Raw genomic sequence first — 18,656 nt, 5'->3', positions numbered from 1 at the left:
TGTTTCGTGGAGAACATCATAAGCTGGTATATACACAGGTGACAGCTTTTACGTAGTTCAGTTATCTTTTCCAGCATAAATGTGTATCTTTTACAAATGCCGTAACCATCCAGTATGCAATGGGCAGAAACAAGGAATGACCATAAGCAGCACTCTTCACTTTCTCGACAACCCCTTGACTTATAAGAAAATCTTCTGGAAGTAGCACACCACCTTCCCCATCCTCCTCTAGAAAGGTGGAAGGTCTGGTGACTTTTGCTAGGTATGGAAACAGTAGAATTGAGATGCAATGCAAGCTTCGACCGTTGATGACAGTCTCACTTGGTCTAAACAACCACCGCAACTCTATCAATGCTTGGAAAAACAGATGATGTGGTAAAATTGTCAGAGTTATCACAATACTTGATCTTTTGGTTCTGTCTTAAAGTACTGACAGAGATATAGATTTTGTAAAGAGAGTCCTCATGCTCAGTCAATACCTGCATTCTACAGTGTCAGTTTTCCTGAAAGTACATCAGTGGTGGGAGATTTTGCCTCCGTTGCAAAACGCCCAGTGTGAACCTCACACAATGGTCAATATTGTAGACAGAGGCTCATCAATGTCAGTGAACTGGGTACCTTTTGCTCTGGATCTAGAACCATCTCCTATTTTGCATCATGCCTCAAAACCCTTGCAATGAATGGAATTGTGTTTGCAGTTGCTTCAATTAAAACAGGATAAAATGATGATTTTGATGATCATTAACCCCTTGCGTGCGGGTTTATTTCTCCCGCTGTGCGAGAGAAATAAACGGCGTTCGGGAACACGACGTCTCCCGGCAATCGTGCGCACACGCCCACCGTAATGCACGACGGCCGGGAGACGTCGTGCGCACGCAAGGGGTTAAACTACGGTGTTCCAGGTGACCATTGACTTTGTCCAGATGGTCATCAGCATATCTCCTCTAGCTTTGTGTCATTAGAATCATTGAGGAGCTACATATATGTCTTTGGCCGACACTTGACATGCGTGATGGCGTTAGTGTTTATTTCCCCGAAACATGTGGTAGGTTGTTACCGCTAATTCTTATCTTGACTAAGCACACCACACAATATGGTTGGACATCCTTTCAAGTACAACAACAAGCATTGGCATATCCAACAGGTCTCACCTTTGGGACCTCATAACATGACAGGTGTAGTTGTAAAGCGCACGATTACCCAAAGGTGTCCTGGCGCTGAATAACAGATGCTTATTGTTACCCAACTCAATGGTACTCATTCTATCGACCTCAAATGGATGAAAGGCTGAGTGGACCCGCCGGGATTTGAACCTATGACCATGAGGTCGAACACAGGCCCTTGAAGTGTCTGCTTTAGTCCACTGAGCCACCAGACCCGGAAAGTGGTTAGTCATGCAGCACATTATCCTGGGTGAGCTCAGACAATTCCAGCATGGAAAGTTGTGTTGAAAAGAAAGCCAAGGCAGTCCGGACATGTCACACTGGCACAGCGCCACGTGCAGTTACAACCTGCATGGGAGAGGGAAAGTTGGGAGGGGCAAGGAAGTTGGGTAGAGACAGGAAATGACTTAACTATGAGGGTGAGAGACAGCAGGTGTTACTGGTGGACAAGGCGGGAATGAAAGAGCTAAGGGACAGGAATTGGGGCAGATATCAGTGAAGATGTAGGGTTGTTTGAATGCATGTGGCAAAACAGAAACACGAGTGCTCGCGCTTGTAGCTTGTGTGCTAGCACAGAGTATATGTATTAATTCACAGACGTGTATAAGGCCACTTCTGCTCAGGCCCTGCCCCCACTCGGTATGCACACATTAATTTGCCGGCCCAGCAAGAGAAAGGGAGTGACACCTCTGCTCGTTGATAAAAGGGAGGCGATGGATGACCATCTGCTTCCAGAAAGGCCACCAGGGCCCCACTGGGCTGCTGGCGACATCTGAATATACCAGACACAGCCCAAATCGCCCCCCATAGGCTTCCAAAAAACCAGCCTACAGCTGGAACTTCGATACCGGCCCCTCGGCCATTGCCCGAGTGCCCGTCTTACCAATCCGACCCTGCGCGACTGGTATTTTTCTGCTTCTGTTATTGCATCCAGATATACAATACAACAAGTAACATTACACCTACAACAAGCCAGGGCTATTGGCTATGTCAATAGTTGTTAGTTGCATATAATAAATAAGCAACGACTACGGCTTCGTTGTATATTGGACTGAAAATGTTCCCGCTCTGAAATTATGAGGCCGTGAAAGAACTGAAATGAGTCTGTTTGAAGTTACCTCAAAGGCTTTGAGCAGTGGCACTGCTGCAGAGTTAAGGTTTTCTATTCAACCTGAGGGTGAGGGCAAACATGGAGAGCTCGATAGGGACCCGTCGCGGCACCTGCTTTTCAGAACTGCCAGGTGCTCAGCCCCGGCAAGACCCGGACCACTTAAAGCCCTGCTCGTAACCTGGTTTCCCACGCCCGACCAAAATGCGGAATCTGTTAAGACTAGTTATTAATCACACATATAGTAACGTCATTCATCCTCATCATAATAAAGGCAATAACAGCTATTTTCGCAATCCATAGTCTTACTAACAATAAGCACACCGGAGTGAGGAATTTATTGAAAATAATATTAATAACGATGACACTAATGCTAGCTAAATATTGCATTAATAATCACCGTGATAATAATCACATTTCTGGGAGGCGGTGGCATTTAGTTGTTAGATTGCCAAGCATAAAAACAGTAGATCATACAGGCTTTCTATTTGATCAGAGTCCAGGTAAACAATGCTGTAATATCGCCATGCCTGTCCTGTCCGAAACCCAGGACCAGGCATGGCAGAAAACGGAAGGGGTGGGGCTTGAGGGGCAAGTCGGCAGTGCGCGCCAGGATTGAAAGAATAAAGACTTGCTGAATCTCCTGCTGGTGTCCCGTGTGTTTCTTAGAGCGGGGGCACAGCGGGGAACATGAAAACTGGCGACAAGGGTGGGATGGACACCCCCCTCTATCCTGCACGCAAAAAGGCGCTACTGCGAGTGAAAAATGGAGCGCTACCACAATTAACAAGGTGGGAGCGCGAGTGGCGGCTGGAGCGCTGACACAGCACCCCTCTTGGGGAAAAGCTCAAAGAGTCTGGGGACACGTTTACAGCCTGAATTAACCCAACAAAGTCACTACAGGATAGCTGGCAAGAGTCACTACGGCGGCCATCTTAAGATCAGGCACCACCCATTGACTAAGCCTGGTCCCCAATACGGCAGCCATCCTGAAGTTAGGCAACACTCAGAAAAGCACCCCAGAGCCTGCTGAAAGCGCGACTGAGGCCCCTAGACGCCAGTGGGGTTCATTGAGGCACAGAGTGAAGCCACTTGAAGTCAGGCACCACCAGAAAGCACCCCAGAGCCCGCCAGAAGTACGACTGAGGCCCCCAGACACCAGCGGGGTTCCTTGAAGAATAGAGTGAGGCCACAGACGCCTATCATGTCTACGCAACCCGACTCGTCACAACAAGCGGCGACCGGCTCTGCGATCGCCGCCCCACCGCCTGGGCCAATGTTCATGGGAGTATCATTCCTGCGTCCTCCCCAACCTTTAATACTGACGTTTGGAAACAGTATGGGCCCCAAATGGAAGAGTTGGCTTGAAGACTTTAAGGATTTTATGAAGGGCTCCCAAGTCTGAGATCCTGAACAGCATCTCACTGCATTACGAAACTTGGTGGGCAAAGATGTTGGACAAATCATTAAAGAACTGCCCCCGGCTAATACGGCATCTTATAATGACATGAGAGAATCCCTTAACAGCAAGTTCCTTCACAAGCGGAACCTCGACTATGAGCGCTACACATTCAAGCTTGCATCACAAGAGCGAGATGAACCCATGAGCGATTTCATCTCCCGTCTCAAACGTCTAGCTCGCTATTGCGAATTCGACGATTTCAGCACGGAAGACACACTTTGCCTATGCATCATTGATGGGTGTCAGTCGGAATCACTACGCCGTCGACTGCTAAAAAAAGCACTACTCTCTCGAAGACATAGAAGAGCTCACCCGAATAAATGACCAAGCGGAGGAGCATGCAAAAAAGATGGAAGCCAGCAAAATGGAAAAGACAGAAAAAAGAGATCAGGCCCTCCGTGTACAATCTCACACTGAACCGAGACGTCATTCAGATCATCAGCAGTCTGGAAGTTCCAAGAAATCATTCCATGCTAGGTCACCTCACAGCGGAAACAAAAGCAGTCACTCCCGAAGACACCCGTCGCAGTGTTATCGGTGTGGGCAAGATTACCCTCATACGGGCCCATGTCCAGCCATCGGACAACAATGCCATAGATGTGGGAAACACAACCATTTTGAAGCTGCCTGTCAAACCCGGCGCAAGGAAACCGGACCGGTTAAGCGAAGCACAGGGTCACGTCACCATGTCAGAGCTGTACAAGGAAGAAGAGACCTATCAACGAGCTCATCAAGGTCCAGTACTCAGTCCCACAGATCATATCGATCTCGAAGGTAGACGTCCAGAGAGTCATCTGCACTTACTCCAATATCGCAAGACAGTGACGAATATGTATGTAAGGTGGCAAATCCAGACAGACTAAAAAAGTATCCACGGTTAGACATTCAGATGGGAAGACACTCTGCCAGGTTCGTTCTAGACACAGGCGCATCGCTTAACTACATTTGCGCCACCTAATACCAGAGAATGAAACCAAAACTGGAACCAGCCGCGGTACGAATTTACACATGGATGTCCAGAGAGCCACTGCTGTGTCTAGGACAGTTTCCCACAACACTAACATACAAAGATAGGACGATCCAAGCACGTGTCCACGTGATTGAAGGCCCCGAAACAGACGATTGCCTTCTTAGTCTACTGACTGCGGAACGTTTGAAGCTGGTGGAGATCCTATACAGTGTGGATGACTCGCCAGATATTGTCAGCAAGTTCCCGAAGTTGTTCAGTGGTCTAGGGAAACTAGCCCACTTCAAGGTCAAATTGCACATCAGTGAGCAAGTGACACCAGTGGCGCAGCATCACAGGAAAGTGCCGTTCCACTTACAGCAAGCGGTAGATGATAAACTCCAAGACCTACTACGGGCAGACATGATCGAACGCTCAACTGGGCCCACCCCATGGGTGTCGCCAGTAGTAGTTGTGCCCAGGAGAGGACAGGACAACAAAGTACGCCTGTGTGTTGATATGCGAGCCCCAAACACAGCCATCGAAAGGGAGCGGCATCCAGGACTCCACATCAGCGACATGATCACCCGCCTGAACGGGGCGACTGTCTTCTCAAAACTAGATCTCAACAAGGGGTACCACCAAATGGAGCTGCACGATAAATCAAGATATATCACCACGTTCACTGCACACCAAGGGCTTTTTCGATACAGGCGCCTTAATTTCGGAATCTCGTCTGCAGCCGAGATTTTTCAGGAAGCCGTCCGGCGAGTAATCCAGCACATCCCGAACGCATTCAACTACAGTGACGATATTCTGGTTTTCAGAGAGACTCAAGACCACGACAAGGCTTTAGCCCGGGTGTGCCACGCTCTCCTGGACGCCAACCTCACACTCAACAAAGACAAATGTGAATTTCACAAATCAACACTAAAATTCTATGGACACATCTTCTCAAAGGAGGGCATGAGACCAGATCCTGAGAAAGTTTCAGCATTATCCGACACCTCACAACCGCAACATGTCAGCGACGTCCGCGTTTCTGGGCATGGATGGCTACTGCGCCCGATACATCCAGGACTATGCAACAATCAGCTACCCACTACGAGAACTGACACGACAAGGGCAGAGTTTTCACTGGTCAGATAAGTGCGAACAAGCGTTCAACGAAATTAAGACTGCTGTGAGCTCAGCCATCAACTTGGCATATTTTAACCCCAAACCGAAGACAGAAATCACGGTAGACGCCAGCCCCGTTGGCCTAGGCGCCATTCTGGCACAATACGATGACGAAGGACACCAACGCCACATCGTTGCATATGCCAGTCGCAGTCTCACCGACACGGAAAAAGCATACTCTCAACCGGAAAAAGAGAGCCTGGCAGTCGTATGGGTCTGTGAACACTTCCACCTCTTCGTCTATGGCAAGCACTTTACCCTTATCACTGATCACCAGGCTCTGACGACCATTTTCGGTAACCCCCGGGCGAAGATGCCTCCGAGGATTGAACGGTGGGGGATCCGCCTGCAGGACTATACATATACCATCATTCACAAGCCCGGGAAAGCGGAGAACCCGGCGGACTACATATCATGACATCCCCAAGCAGTGACGCAAGCGTGGCCTTCGGTAGCAGAACAATATCTTCGTTTCGTCATTGACCAAGCATGTCCGCCTGCCGTCCCACTAGAGGCCATCAAAGAAGCCTCTGCAAAAGATGCCACGCTACAGAACATCATGCACCGTGTCCGCACCAATTCATGGAGACACTTGGAAGAACCAAATACAAATGACAATGTCAACACACAAGAACTCATGGCATTCAAACACGTAAAAGAAGACCTCTACATCAGCACCAATGGTCTGTTACTAAGAGACAGGAGGATCCTAATCTCTCATCAGTTGAGACAAGGCACTATCAACCTGGCACATGAAGGACACCGAGGAGTGGTAGCCACGAAGAAGGCGCTGCGAGAACGCGTCTGGTTTCCTTCTCTCGACCAGATGGTAGAGACCCCACTACAAGACTGCTCACACTGCCAACTGGTGGGGCGAGAAGAACCACAGGCTCCCCTACAGATGTCATAGCTCCCAGATGGTGTATGGCAACACGTGGCTGTTGATTTCTTCGGCCCGCTGAAATCAGGAAAGTACATCAGTGTCATCATGGATGAGTACTCTCGATTCCCCATTGCTCACCAAATCTCGTCTACCAAATCAGGCACTGTCATACCAGTCATTGATGAAGCGTTTGCCGCATGGGGAATCCCTACAGTCGTAAAGACAGATAATGGACCACCATTCAATGGACAGGATTTTGCTGAATTTGCAAGACACCTAAATTTCAAACACCGAAAGATCACTCCCCTGTGACCTCAGGCCAATGGGATGGTTGAGCGATTCATGGCTACCATAAAAAAGACAATGCAACAAGCTGAACTAGCTCATCGGGACATTCAGCCAGCTTTAAATGAAGTGTTACAGGCATACAGGACCACGCCACACAGCACTACCAATCAGTGTCCTGCCGCCCTGATGCTGGGGCGAATCCCACGTACTCGGATACCAGCCGCATACGCTGTCACACAATCCAGATTCACAAATTCGGACCATGAAACACTAATAGAACTTGATCGAAACAAGAAAGCAAAAATGAAAGAATATGCGGATCACCGTAGACATGCCAGAACCTCTGACATCCGAGAAGGTGACTGGGTGCTAGTGAAGCAGGAAAGGAAAAACAAGGCTGACGGCCGCTACTGCGCCCAGCCACTACAAGTAATCAAGAAGAAAGGGACCATGATCACGGCAGAATCAGGAATCAAGAGAGCAACCAGAAATGTGTCACACTTCAAGAGATGTAACCCCACAGTATACACTCGAGCTCAAGACTTAAACTGGGACACTAGTGATTCAAGTCAAGAGGAATATGAAGAACCCCAACCAACATCGGGAGCCAGTGACAGTAAAGAGAGGCGCCTCTCCATCTGACCACGAAGCGGCCACCCACAGAGAACTGTTCGAAAGCCCACCGACTCATTGAAGAATTTTGAAAATAGATCTTGAACTTTTAAAATACAAAAAAGGGGGGAGATGTCATATCGCCATGCCTGTCCTGTCCGAAATCCAGGACCAGGCATTGCAGGAAACCGAAGGGATGGGGCTTGAGGGGCAAGCCGGCAGTGCGCGCCAGGATTGAAAGAATAAAGACGTGCTGAATCTCCCTCTGGTGTCCCGCGTGTTTCTTAGTGCAGGGGCACAGCGGAGAACATGAAAAATGCCTTTCTCCTACTGCGCCTCAGTGTCTGGCTGCGAGCGAAGCAGGGACATCTTTCGTACCCCCCGGCGTTGCGACGTCACACGGACCACGCCTGGCGCCGACTGCACTGAATGTATTCTAGCTTTGCTCTGTGGTGTTTGCTCCAAGCCCTGAGCTGGGCTAAGATAAGAGAACAATGCGACCTGGTGTGCCTTTCAGTAAACCCACCAGCCCACGGCGGCACCCAGAGCCTTCAACAGTCACACAAAACTACAAGAAAAGAGCTTGTAAATATTCCAAGACTGAAAGGCGCTATGCGTGCATCTGCACCAGATCCCGCTGCTACACCAATGGGGTCGGACGCAGCCATAACTGGACATTTTGCAAAAATAGAGGAGGGACTACAAATTTACATCAATAAAGTGGCAAAGAATGACAGCCCTCATTCCTCATAGAAGCACAGAAGAGGCACTCAGAAAATAAATAAAATGTAATTTTTAAAACCAGCATCATACCTGTTAATTAAATTGCTTTCTCATATTAACAGTTGCTTACTAGCCCTGCTTTTGGAACACCTAAAAAAATGCATCTCACTGTTTTACCCTCTCAAAAAACCGGGACATGAGACAATTCTACTGAAATCTGCAGGGACACCCTACATAATCTCTTTAGGAAGGCGGATCACGGCAAATACGTTTACCCATAAACGTGTTTTCACAGCTCTTTACTCACTATCCCCGAAGCAAGCGCATGGAACGAGACATCCTGTATGTATACCGGACTTATTTACCCGTCTATGAAGAACTTCTGTCACGTCGCGGATTGGAAAATACGGGGCTGCGTTTAAAGCACTCTTGTTTTTAACCCTGGCCTCTATTGGGGGCTATGCATGTTGTTGACTCATCACACCCGCTGCAGGTAAGGCAGTAAGTTAAACACGGTTCTAAACGCTACACAAACCATCAAATACAACAGAAGTGATGCCGCCCCCCCCCCCCCAGGGACCTTCTAATGGCGGCACTGGTTAGAGGACGTCCTGGGCGAGCCTAAAGGTTAGTGGGTGAAAGAGGTCCATTCAGGGGTGCTTCTGTTAAGTGAGTGTTTTGGTTATCACGAACGCGGGTTAGTGGGAACACTACATACAGGTAGTGCAGACACATGGGGATGTACCCACCTTTGCTGCAGGGCAGAGAGGCTGGGAGTGCGGCCCGGGTGCCCCCCTTTTATCAAGGCCCTCAAGGTCAGGCTGTGGGGAATGTCAGACATCCGCAAATATGTGGCAAAGTGTAGGGTGTCAAAGTGTAGTGGTTGCGAGCTGCGCCTATGAAGAGAAATGCACAAAGTCGCCATTGTTGATTATAAAGGGAGGCGTGTCACGCTGCTTAATAAAAAAAGATCTATAAAAAAAGACAGAAACAACTTATGAATGTCACAGAACCCTCCGCACACCAGCACCACTCTCTGCACCCGATGCTTAACACTGCCCTTCCGCTTTGCAAACACTGGGGGAGAGACGCTCTGCCACCAAAGAGATCCCGGGGAGCGCTTTGCAGTCTCTTCACGGCCGCCAGGGAGCCGCCATCTTGTGCGTTTGTTACGGCAAACTCCACCCACCCTTTTAACAAGCCTGCGAGAGGAGCGGGGGCGAGCGAGCGCGGCAGGGAAGCGAACGCGCTAATTATAAACAAATGGTCATAATGAGAAACAGATGCCGCTGCTGCGTGTAACCGCAAGCAATAGGCCATGGGCAGTTACATTTGTTGGGAAAGGCGGGACATGCGCCTGCCTTTACCCAATTGCATGCTGTCTTTCTTAGAAAGACACACGCAAAGGCCAATAGGCTGTCAGCCAAACAAAAGACACACTAACGTGTGAAAAGTTGTGGTGAGCTCCAAGAGGTTGTTTTCCTATTTCAGCACATGCGCGCTGCTATAGGCTCGACCTAACAAGGGCTTTTGCATCTAGGGGATGCGCAGATCACGGATCTAGAAATGAAAGTGCATAGTAATGAAACGTCAGAGGAGATTGATGAGTGGCACAACTCCAGGTGGGGATGGTTTGCTGATGGAGCCGTATAAGGAATACAGGCTGCAACCTGTGGACAAACTGCTAGAGTTTTTTTTAACCAGGCCTGACAGTTGTTCACCTTCCCCACTGTTGATGAGGGAAGCCATTAACGTAATGATATGAAGCCATGAGATCCTACATCGTATAGATCTTTTTCCATGATGAATGTAGATGTTAAAATTCCTTGTAAAGTTTTAATGAATAGGTTATGAAACAAAGGGGTGGTCCTAGTGGGGGAGGACCAGACGGAGTTCATACCGTGACGCAGCACATTGATGAAAATAAGCAGATTAACATGTGTACTGAACGGTGTCGGGCATGTTGATGAAGATGTTGCACTCATAGCCTTGGATATGTAAAAGTCATTTGACTCCCTGGAATTGGACTGAATGTTGGAGACCTTGAAAAAAATATGGGTTTTGTAGATACTTTCTGGGATGGATTCTTATTGTGTTTGCTTCAGCTATTTATACCACACTCACAGCTAGACTTCAAAAGGGCAATAGTGTTAGACAGCTGGAAAGTGCAGCAGGACTTTAGAGAGCGGTGCCCATAGTCTTCCCTGCTTTTCATAATGGCACTGGAGCCACTGGCGTTGGCTCTCAGAAAGAATCTAGACAGTTGGGGTGGCAGGAGTGGAACACATTCTATGCAGAGGATCCTCAAGTCTACTTTACTCACCCTGCCCAATCTGTTCCATTACACTTGAAAGAATTCTATAGATTTGAGAGGATTTCGTGTTTAAGTACTAACTGGGTCAAATTCTTGATTTTACTGGGAGGACTAGTGTGATGTCCTAATGTAGATCTCCAAATAATTCTACTTAGATAAAAAACTGAAAAATTTAGCTATTTAGGAATGCAGGTGGTAATATAGCTGATAAATGTTCTATATATATTTAAATGATTGACAAGGGAAGCAACCTTGAAAACCTAATTGATCCAACCAAGCCCCGTTTAATGCTCCTATATATATATATATTATTTAAGGGAGGATTAAAGAGGGCTTGGTTGGATCAATTACGTTTTAGTAGTGGATTCCTTTTTAGGTCTCGCCTAGCGTTGCAGTGCACATGTGGTGCTCGCTCGGCGAGCTATATTGTGGATGAGGGATTTTCAGAAGGGAACTTGAAGCCCCGCCCCCTCATCTTCATTGGCTGACGTCCCCGTTTATGCTAAATGGTGGGTTGCCATTGGAAATGAGTTTTTTTTGTTGCCGCCCTTTTGCCCGGCCCTTACGGACAGGGTAGTCTGCTTTGCGGCTGTCGCGAAGCAAATTCTTATCTTTGTCGGGGCCATCTGGTTATAATTAGCAGTCTCAGGTTACTTGTTATTGGAGCATTTTTGTGAATGCGCATACTTTGGGTGCCTGCTTCCCTCCCTGGCGATTTCACTCAGTGAACATTTGTTGCCCATCACATCGCAGTTCACTCTTACTTCTGTTGTAGAGCATGACAGCCCCTCTTTCCTCCTCTGGTCTATGATTGCCTGAGGCTGACAACAGAGAGCTGTTTCAATTGCGTCTAAACGCTTTACTGTAAACACACCCGTCAAGAGGCCAGGTGAACATTTTTGTAGGCAATCACATCTCTGTTTTGCGCTTTCTTCTGTTCCAGTGTGTGATGGCCCCTCCTACCGTCTGGGACTGTCCAAGGCTGGCGACTGAGAGTTCTTCCAATTGTCTCTAAACACTTCACTGTAAAGACACCTGCTAAGAGGCCCCATGTTTTGTGCTTTCCCCAGTGGCAGACTCAGTTCTGACCTCCTCGCAAAGCGCATATTCCTTTATGTGACTTGTGACGTCAAAATTTCAATTTTAGAAAATGCCCGTGATGACATCGTCATGGCTTGGGACCACTCGGACGCGATGTCCAGTTATTAACACGCTTTTATAATAGGGAGAGCCAACGTACGTAGCCACGAGAATATACATATATTATTTTCAGCATGTACTGGTTTTCATATTTCCTCATATGAGCATGTCATTTATCATATGGATGTTGAAATAAATTTGAACCCACTAATACGAGTTTCGAGCATGAACAGGACATGTGTTAAATACTCCCACATGTGCCATGCCATGTAGCTTTAATTATGTGCACCAGCCCCACCCCCAGAAATCAACCCGCAGCCACATGTAAAGAATGCACACTGTTTTCTGTCCAGCAAAAACGTATTTCAATTTTTTTTTTCAAATACGAGTTCCACGCATGAACAGGACGTGCGCGAAGTAATTCTCTCTAAACACACCCGTCAAGCGACCCATTGTTATGTACTTCACCATCGCTTTTTGAAAATACAAGTGAATATCAAAGCATTGTTGCTCTCCAAAACGGATTCTTTCTCTCTGACACACTGAATATGCGGGTGAGAAACCGAATCTGTTTAAAGGCAGGCAATTCATGCTATGGGGAATTCTTGTGCTTTAAAAGGCAAAAACAGCTTTTTCCTTCCCTGTGCTTGGTTTTACAGATGGGCTAAATTGTATTTCAGCAGACGTTTCAGATTAAGGTAAAGTTACTTTGGAATACGCATTTTGTAAGAGGTGAAACGATTTCTAGCTGCTTGACGCTTTATGTTTTGAGTATTCTCCTGCGTGTCCTTCCAGGGAAAGTTTGGTTTGTAAAGTTCTTGGCAGTATTATGATTTTATTTAAGCTGAGTTTAAATAGCCAGTAAAATGCATATTCCTCTTACTGTCACAGTCTGAAAGAGGACCAGGCCTGGCAGGTATGGCTAGACTGCTCCTATTGAAGCAGGATCAATTCTGATTAACATATATGGCTGTTTCCTGCCTGGAGTGACACGGTGGACAAAAACAATGAACTGAAATGCATCCCTAAGCGTTTTCAAGTGGCTGAGACCTTTTAGCTGCATTACACTATTAGTTGTGTGGTTCAATGTGATGCTTGAAGTGGAAATGGTATGCCTAGACATGGGACCCATGCTCTCTGTGCTTCTGTACTCAGCTTTCACCTAACCGATGACTCCCCTTGAGGCAAAAACTGCTCTGGAGTGGTTTACCTTCCACAGTAGAGCGAAACTGATGTGGTAGATCAGGATGGACTCTTCTCATTGGAGCAGACTCATGTGTGATTTACATATGGCTGCTCCCTGTATAGAGTGGTGCAGTGATGAAAAACATCATTGACTGGAATGCATCCCAAATGGCTCAGACATCTCCAAGCCTTTGACCACTTCAAATGTTGGGGGTGGGGCAGAGAAGAATGTGTGGGGAGGACCGCAGAAGAGCTCCTGTGTGGGTGTGAAAAGGAAGTAAAACAAGCATCGGCATAGCCAATAGGTCTCGCCTTTGGGACCATATAAGTGTTAAGCCATGCAACAGTTGATGATGTTGCACCAAGGATATTGTGCTGCATAACTAAAAACGTATAAGTTCCCAAAAGCGAGACCTATTGGCTATGCCAATGCTCTAAACTTTAATAAGCGCAGTCTTCACGGACACCGCGCTATGCAATAGGTGTTGCTTTTGGTATTGTAAACAACGCCTTTTTTTAAAGGCATTGCCATTTACAATGTCAATAGGTCTAAATAATGTCATTGCGAGACCTATTGCATTGCAAATGCTTGTTCAATCATGGGTCGTTTCTCCCTCGTCAAAATGTTTTGTTTTTTGCTTAGCTACCTAAATACGCTTGAAAAGTCTGTGTCCTATCTCTCCTTAGACATTCAAGGAGCTTGCTCAGCTGATGACCAAGCTAGTATGGTCAAGCAAACGTTGCAGGGTTAGTAAGATAGGGAACTGGCACTCCCAGACCTAGAATTGTATTACATGGCTAGTCACCTCCAGCATGCTGCAAAATGGTACTCCAAAGAAGCCAGCTGGGAAAAGAGATTAATACAGGGTTCCATTGGGAATGAATCTTTGCCGGCGTTATTGATAAGAGGCCATGCTAGACAAGCCCCAAAAAGTAACATATTGGTTACAGCGCAAACACCCAGAGTAGATATATAGAATTGACATGTGCAGGAATAGTCCACAGCAGAGGAAATGTCCTTATAACTGTCAAGAGGGACTTAAGGTGGATACAGACATACTTGATTGGGGGGGGGTTAAGTTAAATAATGTGATCATGCAAAGTGATAAAGTAACCTCTTGATCACTTGCTCTGCTGTTATATCCATGTTATGAATCACAGTATTTGAGAGTAGGGCTTAACTTTTGGGAAGGTGCCTAGTGATACAAATGTGTACTATAAATAAGACATACTATCCTTCTACTGGAGCATGGTACAATGCACATTTTATCTGTGACAAATTACAGTTTGCATCTATGCATTTGTTTCTTATATTGTAAGAATTGAGATGCAACAGTGTTCAGTTTCTTGCTCCGTGTTTTTTTACTGTACCACTTAGGATGCATCTCTGAACTTGTGACTTTAAAGAAAAAAAAGTGATGCATAGATTTCTTCAGAAATTAAGAGTGCAGAGAACTTTTTTATTCATCACAGTCATTAATTATTTTTACTGTTTCTCCCATATGTCACATACGCAAACAAAATATATCCAAGCCTAAAATCAACTGAGGAGTTGAGTGTGCTCGACATTGGTTTGTGGTAAACATTGACTTTCCGTAGGAGATCCTTGTACTTTTCACCACACCTGCACGTTGTCTTTGAGCATGTCAGTCCTTGAATTCCTGGTGCCAGTTTTATTGCAGTTTCTCCTCTTTTCCTGCCCATCAATTTACTGAGAAATGGTCCTTAACACCAACCATTTTGTGCCAGTTTGATAATGGAAGGATAATTAGGCTTGTTATTTTTGTACTATACCTATTGTAAATGTACACTTTTTGATGTACTGTAGTGCACAATAAGGTCAATAAGGTGTTCTTTCAGCAGAGGTTTCCTGCATTTAGTGCTCTTATGCTTTCACCTCCGTGTGGATAAATACGCAAAGATTCTGACTGAAGATTTTAGCATATTTGTTTACCATACTTTATTCTCTGCCAGTTCTTGTCCATTATTTCGTAAAGCAGGAGGTTGCCCTTCTCACTGAAGCTCTTCCCATATTTTGTGCATTAAAGAGGCTTTTTTTAAATAACTTTATTTCAAGTTCTCTTAAGTACAAAGGTTATTTATATGCATATCTGTTCACTTGTGGATTATTATACATTGTCGCAGTCTGAAATTACATAATACAAATTTTACAGTCATATTGAATTTTCCCAGGTCAGGTGGAAAGAAATTGCAATACTATAACATCATCATCTTGTAAGGTACTCCCAGCACCTCCCTCGCACCCACCCCATTCCCAGATGTCCTGTCAATTATATAAACTCGCCAGCTCCTATCAGGGTGAGCTATGCTTGTCGATGTTTCTTTGAGTTTAACTGAAAAGTGGCTTTTCCATGGCTAGAAAAGGACAATTTCTCCAAACATTTTTTTTCACATTCAGGAGGTTAATAAAGCTCCTCTACATTATGTGTTTTCACATGTATAATTCACACAATTTCTCACCTATGCGACTCCTCTAATGGATAAAAAGATAGGCCATGTGAATGAAGCTTTTTCTACAATCATAAGGATTCTTACCAGTATGCCTGCTCGTTAATATTAGGATATCCCGTCTAAATGACTCTCAACACACATTCAGTACATGGAAGACCTCTCACCAACATGCGTTCTTTCATGCCTGTTAAGCGAGGACTTCACAAAAAAGCTTTTCCCACATTTAGTACATTGGTAAGGTTTCTCACCGGCATGCATTCTCATGTGAGTCACATACGCTTTACGACTGAAGTTTCTCCCACACTCCGTGCAATCAAAAGGTTTCACACCTGTATGAGTCTTCTTATGAGTAAGAAGATAGGTCTTGCAACTGAAGCTTTTTCCACAGTCATGACAATCATAAGGTTTCTCACCAGTATGTGTCTTCTCATGAATACTAAGCTGTACCTTTCTAATGAAGCTCATCTCGCATTCAGTGCACTGATAAGGTCTCTCACCAGTATGGTTTCTTTCATGCAATTTGCGTGTGGACACATGAATAAATCCCTTGCCACATATTCTGCAAAGATAAGGTTTCTCACCAGTATGTGTTCTCACATGTAATTTAAGAGAGGCCTTGCAAACAAAGCTTTTCTCACATTCAATGCAGTCAAAAGGTTTTTCGCCTGTATGAGTCCGCTCATGAACACGAAGCTCATATCTCTTGCTGAAACATTTACCACATTCACTGCATGAGTTAGGTTTCTCACCTGTATGACTCATTTTGTGGCTTGCAAGGGATAATCTATGGCTGAAGCCCTTACCACATTTGGTGCAATAGTATGGTTTCTCCCCAGTATGTGTTCTCTCGTGAATAAGAAGGGAGCCTTTCATACTGAACCGTTTCCCACATTCAGTGCATGGATATGGTTTCTCTCCTGTATGTGTTCTCACATGGATAGAAAGATAGCCTTTATCAATGAAACATTTCCCACATTCAGTACACTGATACGGTCTCTCACCTGTATGTTTTCTATTGTGGTAGAGAAGGCCTTTTCTACGACTGAAACATTTCCCACATGTAGGGCACTGATGAGGTTTCTCACCAGTATGTGTTCTTTCATGATCAGTAAGACATTGTTTCTGTATGAAAGTTTTCCCACATTCAAGGCAGTGATAGGGTTTCTCACCCGTATGCATTCTTTCATGGATCGTAAGATACCCTTTCCGACTGAAGCTTTTTCTACATTCTGTGCAGTGATGAGGTTTCTCACCCGTATGCGTTTTTTCATGGGAAGTAAGAGATCCTTTCCGACTGAAGCTTAATCCACATTCAGTGCACTGATGAGGTTTCTCACCCGTATGTGTTTTTTCATGGGAAGTAAGAGATCCTTTCCGACTGAAGCTTAATCCACATTCAGTGCACTGATGAGGTTTCTCACCCGTATGTGTTCTTTCATGGCTAGTAAGATTTCCTTTCCGACTGAAGCTTAATCCACATTCAGTGCACTGATGAGGTTTCTCACCCGTATGCGTTCTTTCATGGCTAGTAAGAGATCCTTTCTGATTGAAGCTTAATGCACATTCAGAGCACTTATAAGGTTTCTCAATCGTATGCGTTTTTTGATGGCTAGTAAGAGATCCTTTCCGACTGAAGCTTAATCCACATTCAATGCACTGATGAGGTTTCTCACCCGTATGGGTTCTTTCATGGCTAGTAAGATGTCCTTTCCGACTGAAGCTTAATCCACATTCAGTGCACTGATGAGGTTTCTCACCCGTATGCGTTCTTTCATGGACAGTAAGAGATCCGTTACGACTGATGTGCATTCTCTCCTGCATGTGTTCTTTCATGCTCAATTAGAAGTTGTTTTCCACTAACGTTTTTCCCACAGTCTGGGCACTGATGAGGAAGACCTGTATGTAAGTGTGAAGATTCAGGTCTATTAAATGAGGACATGTTAACAAAACGTTTTCCACATTTAGCACACTGATAAGGGTTCTCACCAGTATGCGTTCTTCTGCTGATATTAAAGGCATCCTTTATGAATTAAGCTTTCCCTACATTTAGTACACTGATAGGGGTTTGCACTCAAATTCTTTTTTTTTCCCAAGTTAGAAGTGAAAACTTGTGACAATCTTTTTAAACATCCTCTGCACTCTTTAGGTTTCCCATCTGCAGATGTTCTTTCATCAGCAAAAACAACCACTTTTCTTACTGAAACCCTTCCCATATACAGTGAACTTATAACGTACAATGTCCATATCTGTTCTTCAATAACTGTTTTCTTGCTTAAGTCACATTTGCCAAAGGTTTTCTTAGCAACTATTTTCCTTTAAGTTCTCTCCAACATAAACCATCTTCCGGTCTTCTCAATACTCTGAAACTCACCTATATAGTTTCTTTACTACTAAGGCTCATCATATTTGAATTATAACAATCTCATTAAAAATCAGTTTCTCTTACGGCTTTTGCCTTTGTCCTTAATTCCGGATTACTTTTACCACTGTTGCCCATCAAGAATTTATTTCTTCATACATCATTACTTCATTTGCCAGAGAAGACTTGCTTTCTAGTGAATGTGTCTTCTTGTTTTTATCACTTGGTTCACCTGTTTAAATAAGCCAAAAAACAAATAATTGTTTTACAGCACACAAACGTAACACAGATTCATACTCAATATTGGCACTTGGTAATTATGCACATTATCAGTTTGTATTCTTTAAGAAAATCTTTTACCACCAGACCACTATGAAAGTGTAAAAGGGAGAATTAATGAGTGACACAACATATGTGGAATAGTGTAGAAGATTTCTTAAGAATTAAGGGAGTTAAAGTTTAAAGCTCTTACTTAAGTATAACGAAAGTAATTGAACACTGAATTCTACATGCACCCTGGATGCTGCTTTCCATATAAGACTTTTTGAAACTAGATCAAATTATTTGCCTTTATTTTATGACATCCTATTGACAATTTCACAAAATGTTCAATTTCTAAATGTTTCCACTTAGTGAGGTATACTTTCTCTCATTCCATAAATGTTTGGATGCTATAGTGAGTGAATATTTATATATTTTTGGTTTACACAATAAAACCAGAATTCATATAACACAACCTCTCGTCCTTTCTATTAACAAGCTCCCATGACACATTCAATTTGTATCTGACACTCTCAAAATGAAAGAAGTCTCGAAATGACG

At 44.9% G+C, this 18,656-nt stretch overlaps 1 protein-coding gene across 1 annotated transcript in view; it reads right to left on the bottom strand.

The window, feature by feature from the left end:
- The window catches only part of LOC146811572 (uncharacterized), a 138,707-nt gene extending 121,252 nt beyond the window's left edge, over positions 1 to 17,455 (bottom strand). The window contains 1 exon segment of the mRNA XM_085615069.1: positions 15,724 to 17,455. Coding sequence (XP_085471195.1) covers positions 15,724 to 17,308 — 1,585 coding nt within the window. The 5' untranslated portion in view covers positions 17,309 to 17,455.
- Positions 17,456 to 18,656: the final 1,201 nt, after the last annotated feature.

The sequence above is a fragment of the Triturus cristatus genome, chromosome 7 (assembly GCF_964204655.1).
Source record: "Triturus cristatus chromosome 7, aTriCri1.1, whole genome shotgun sequence".
Taxonomy (NCBI): domain Eukaryota; kingdom Metazoa; phylum Chordata; class Amphibia; order Caudata; family Salamandridae; genus Triturus; species Triturus cristatus.
The sequence above is the reverse complement of the archived record's forward strand: the minus strand, read 5'-3'. Positions and strand labels throughout refer to the sequence as shown.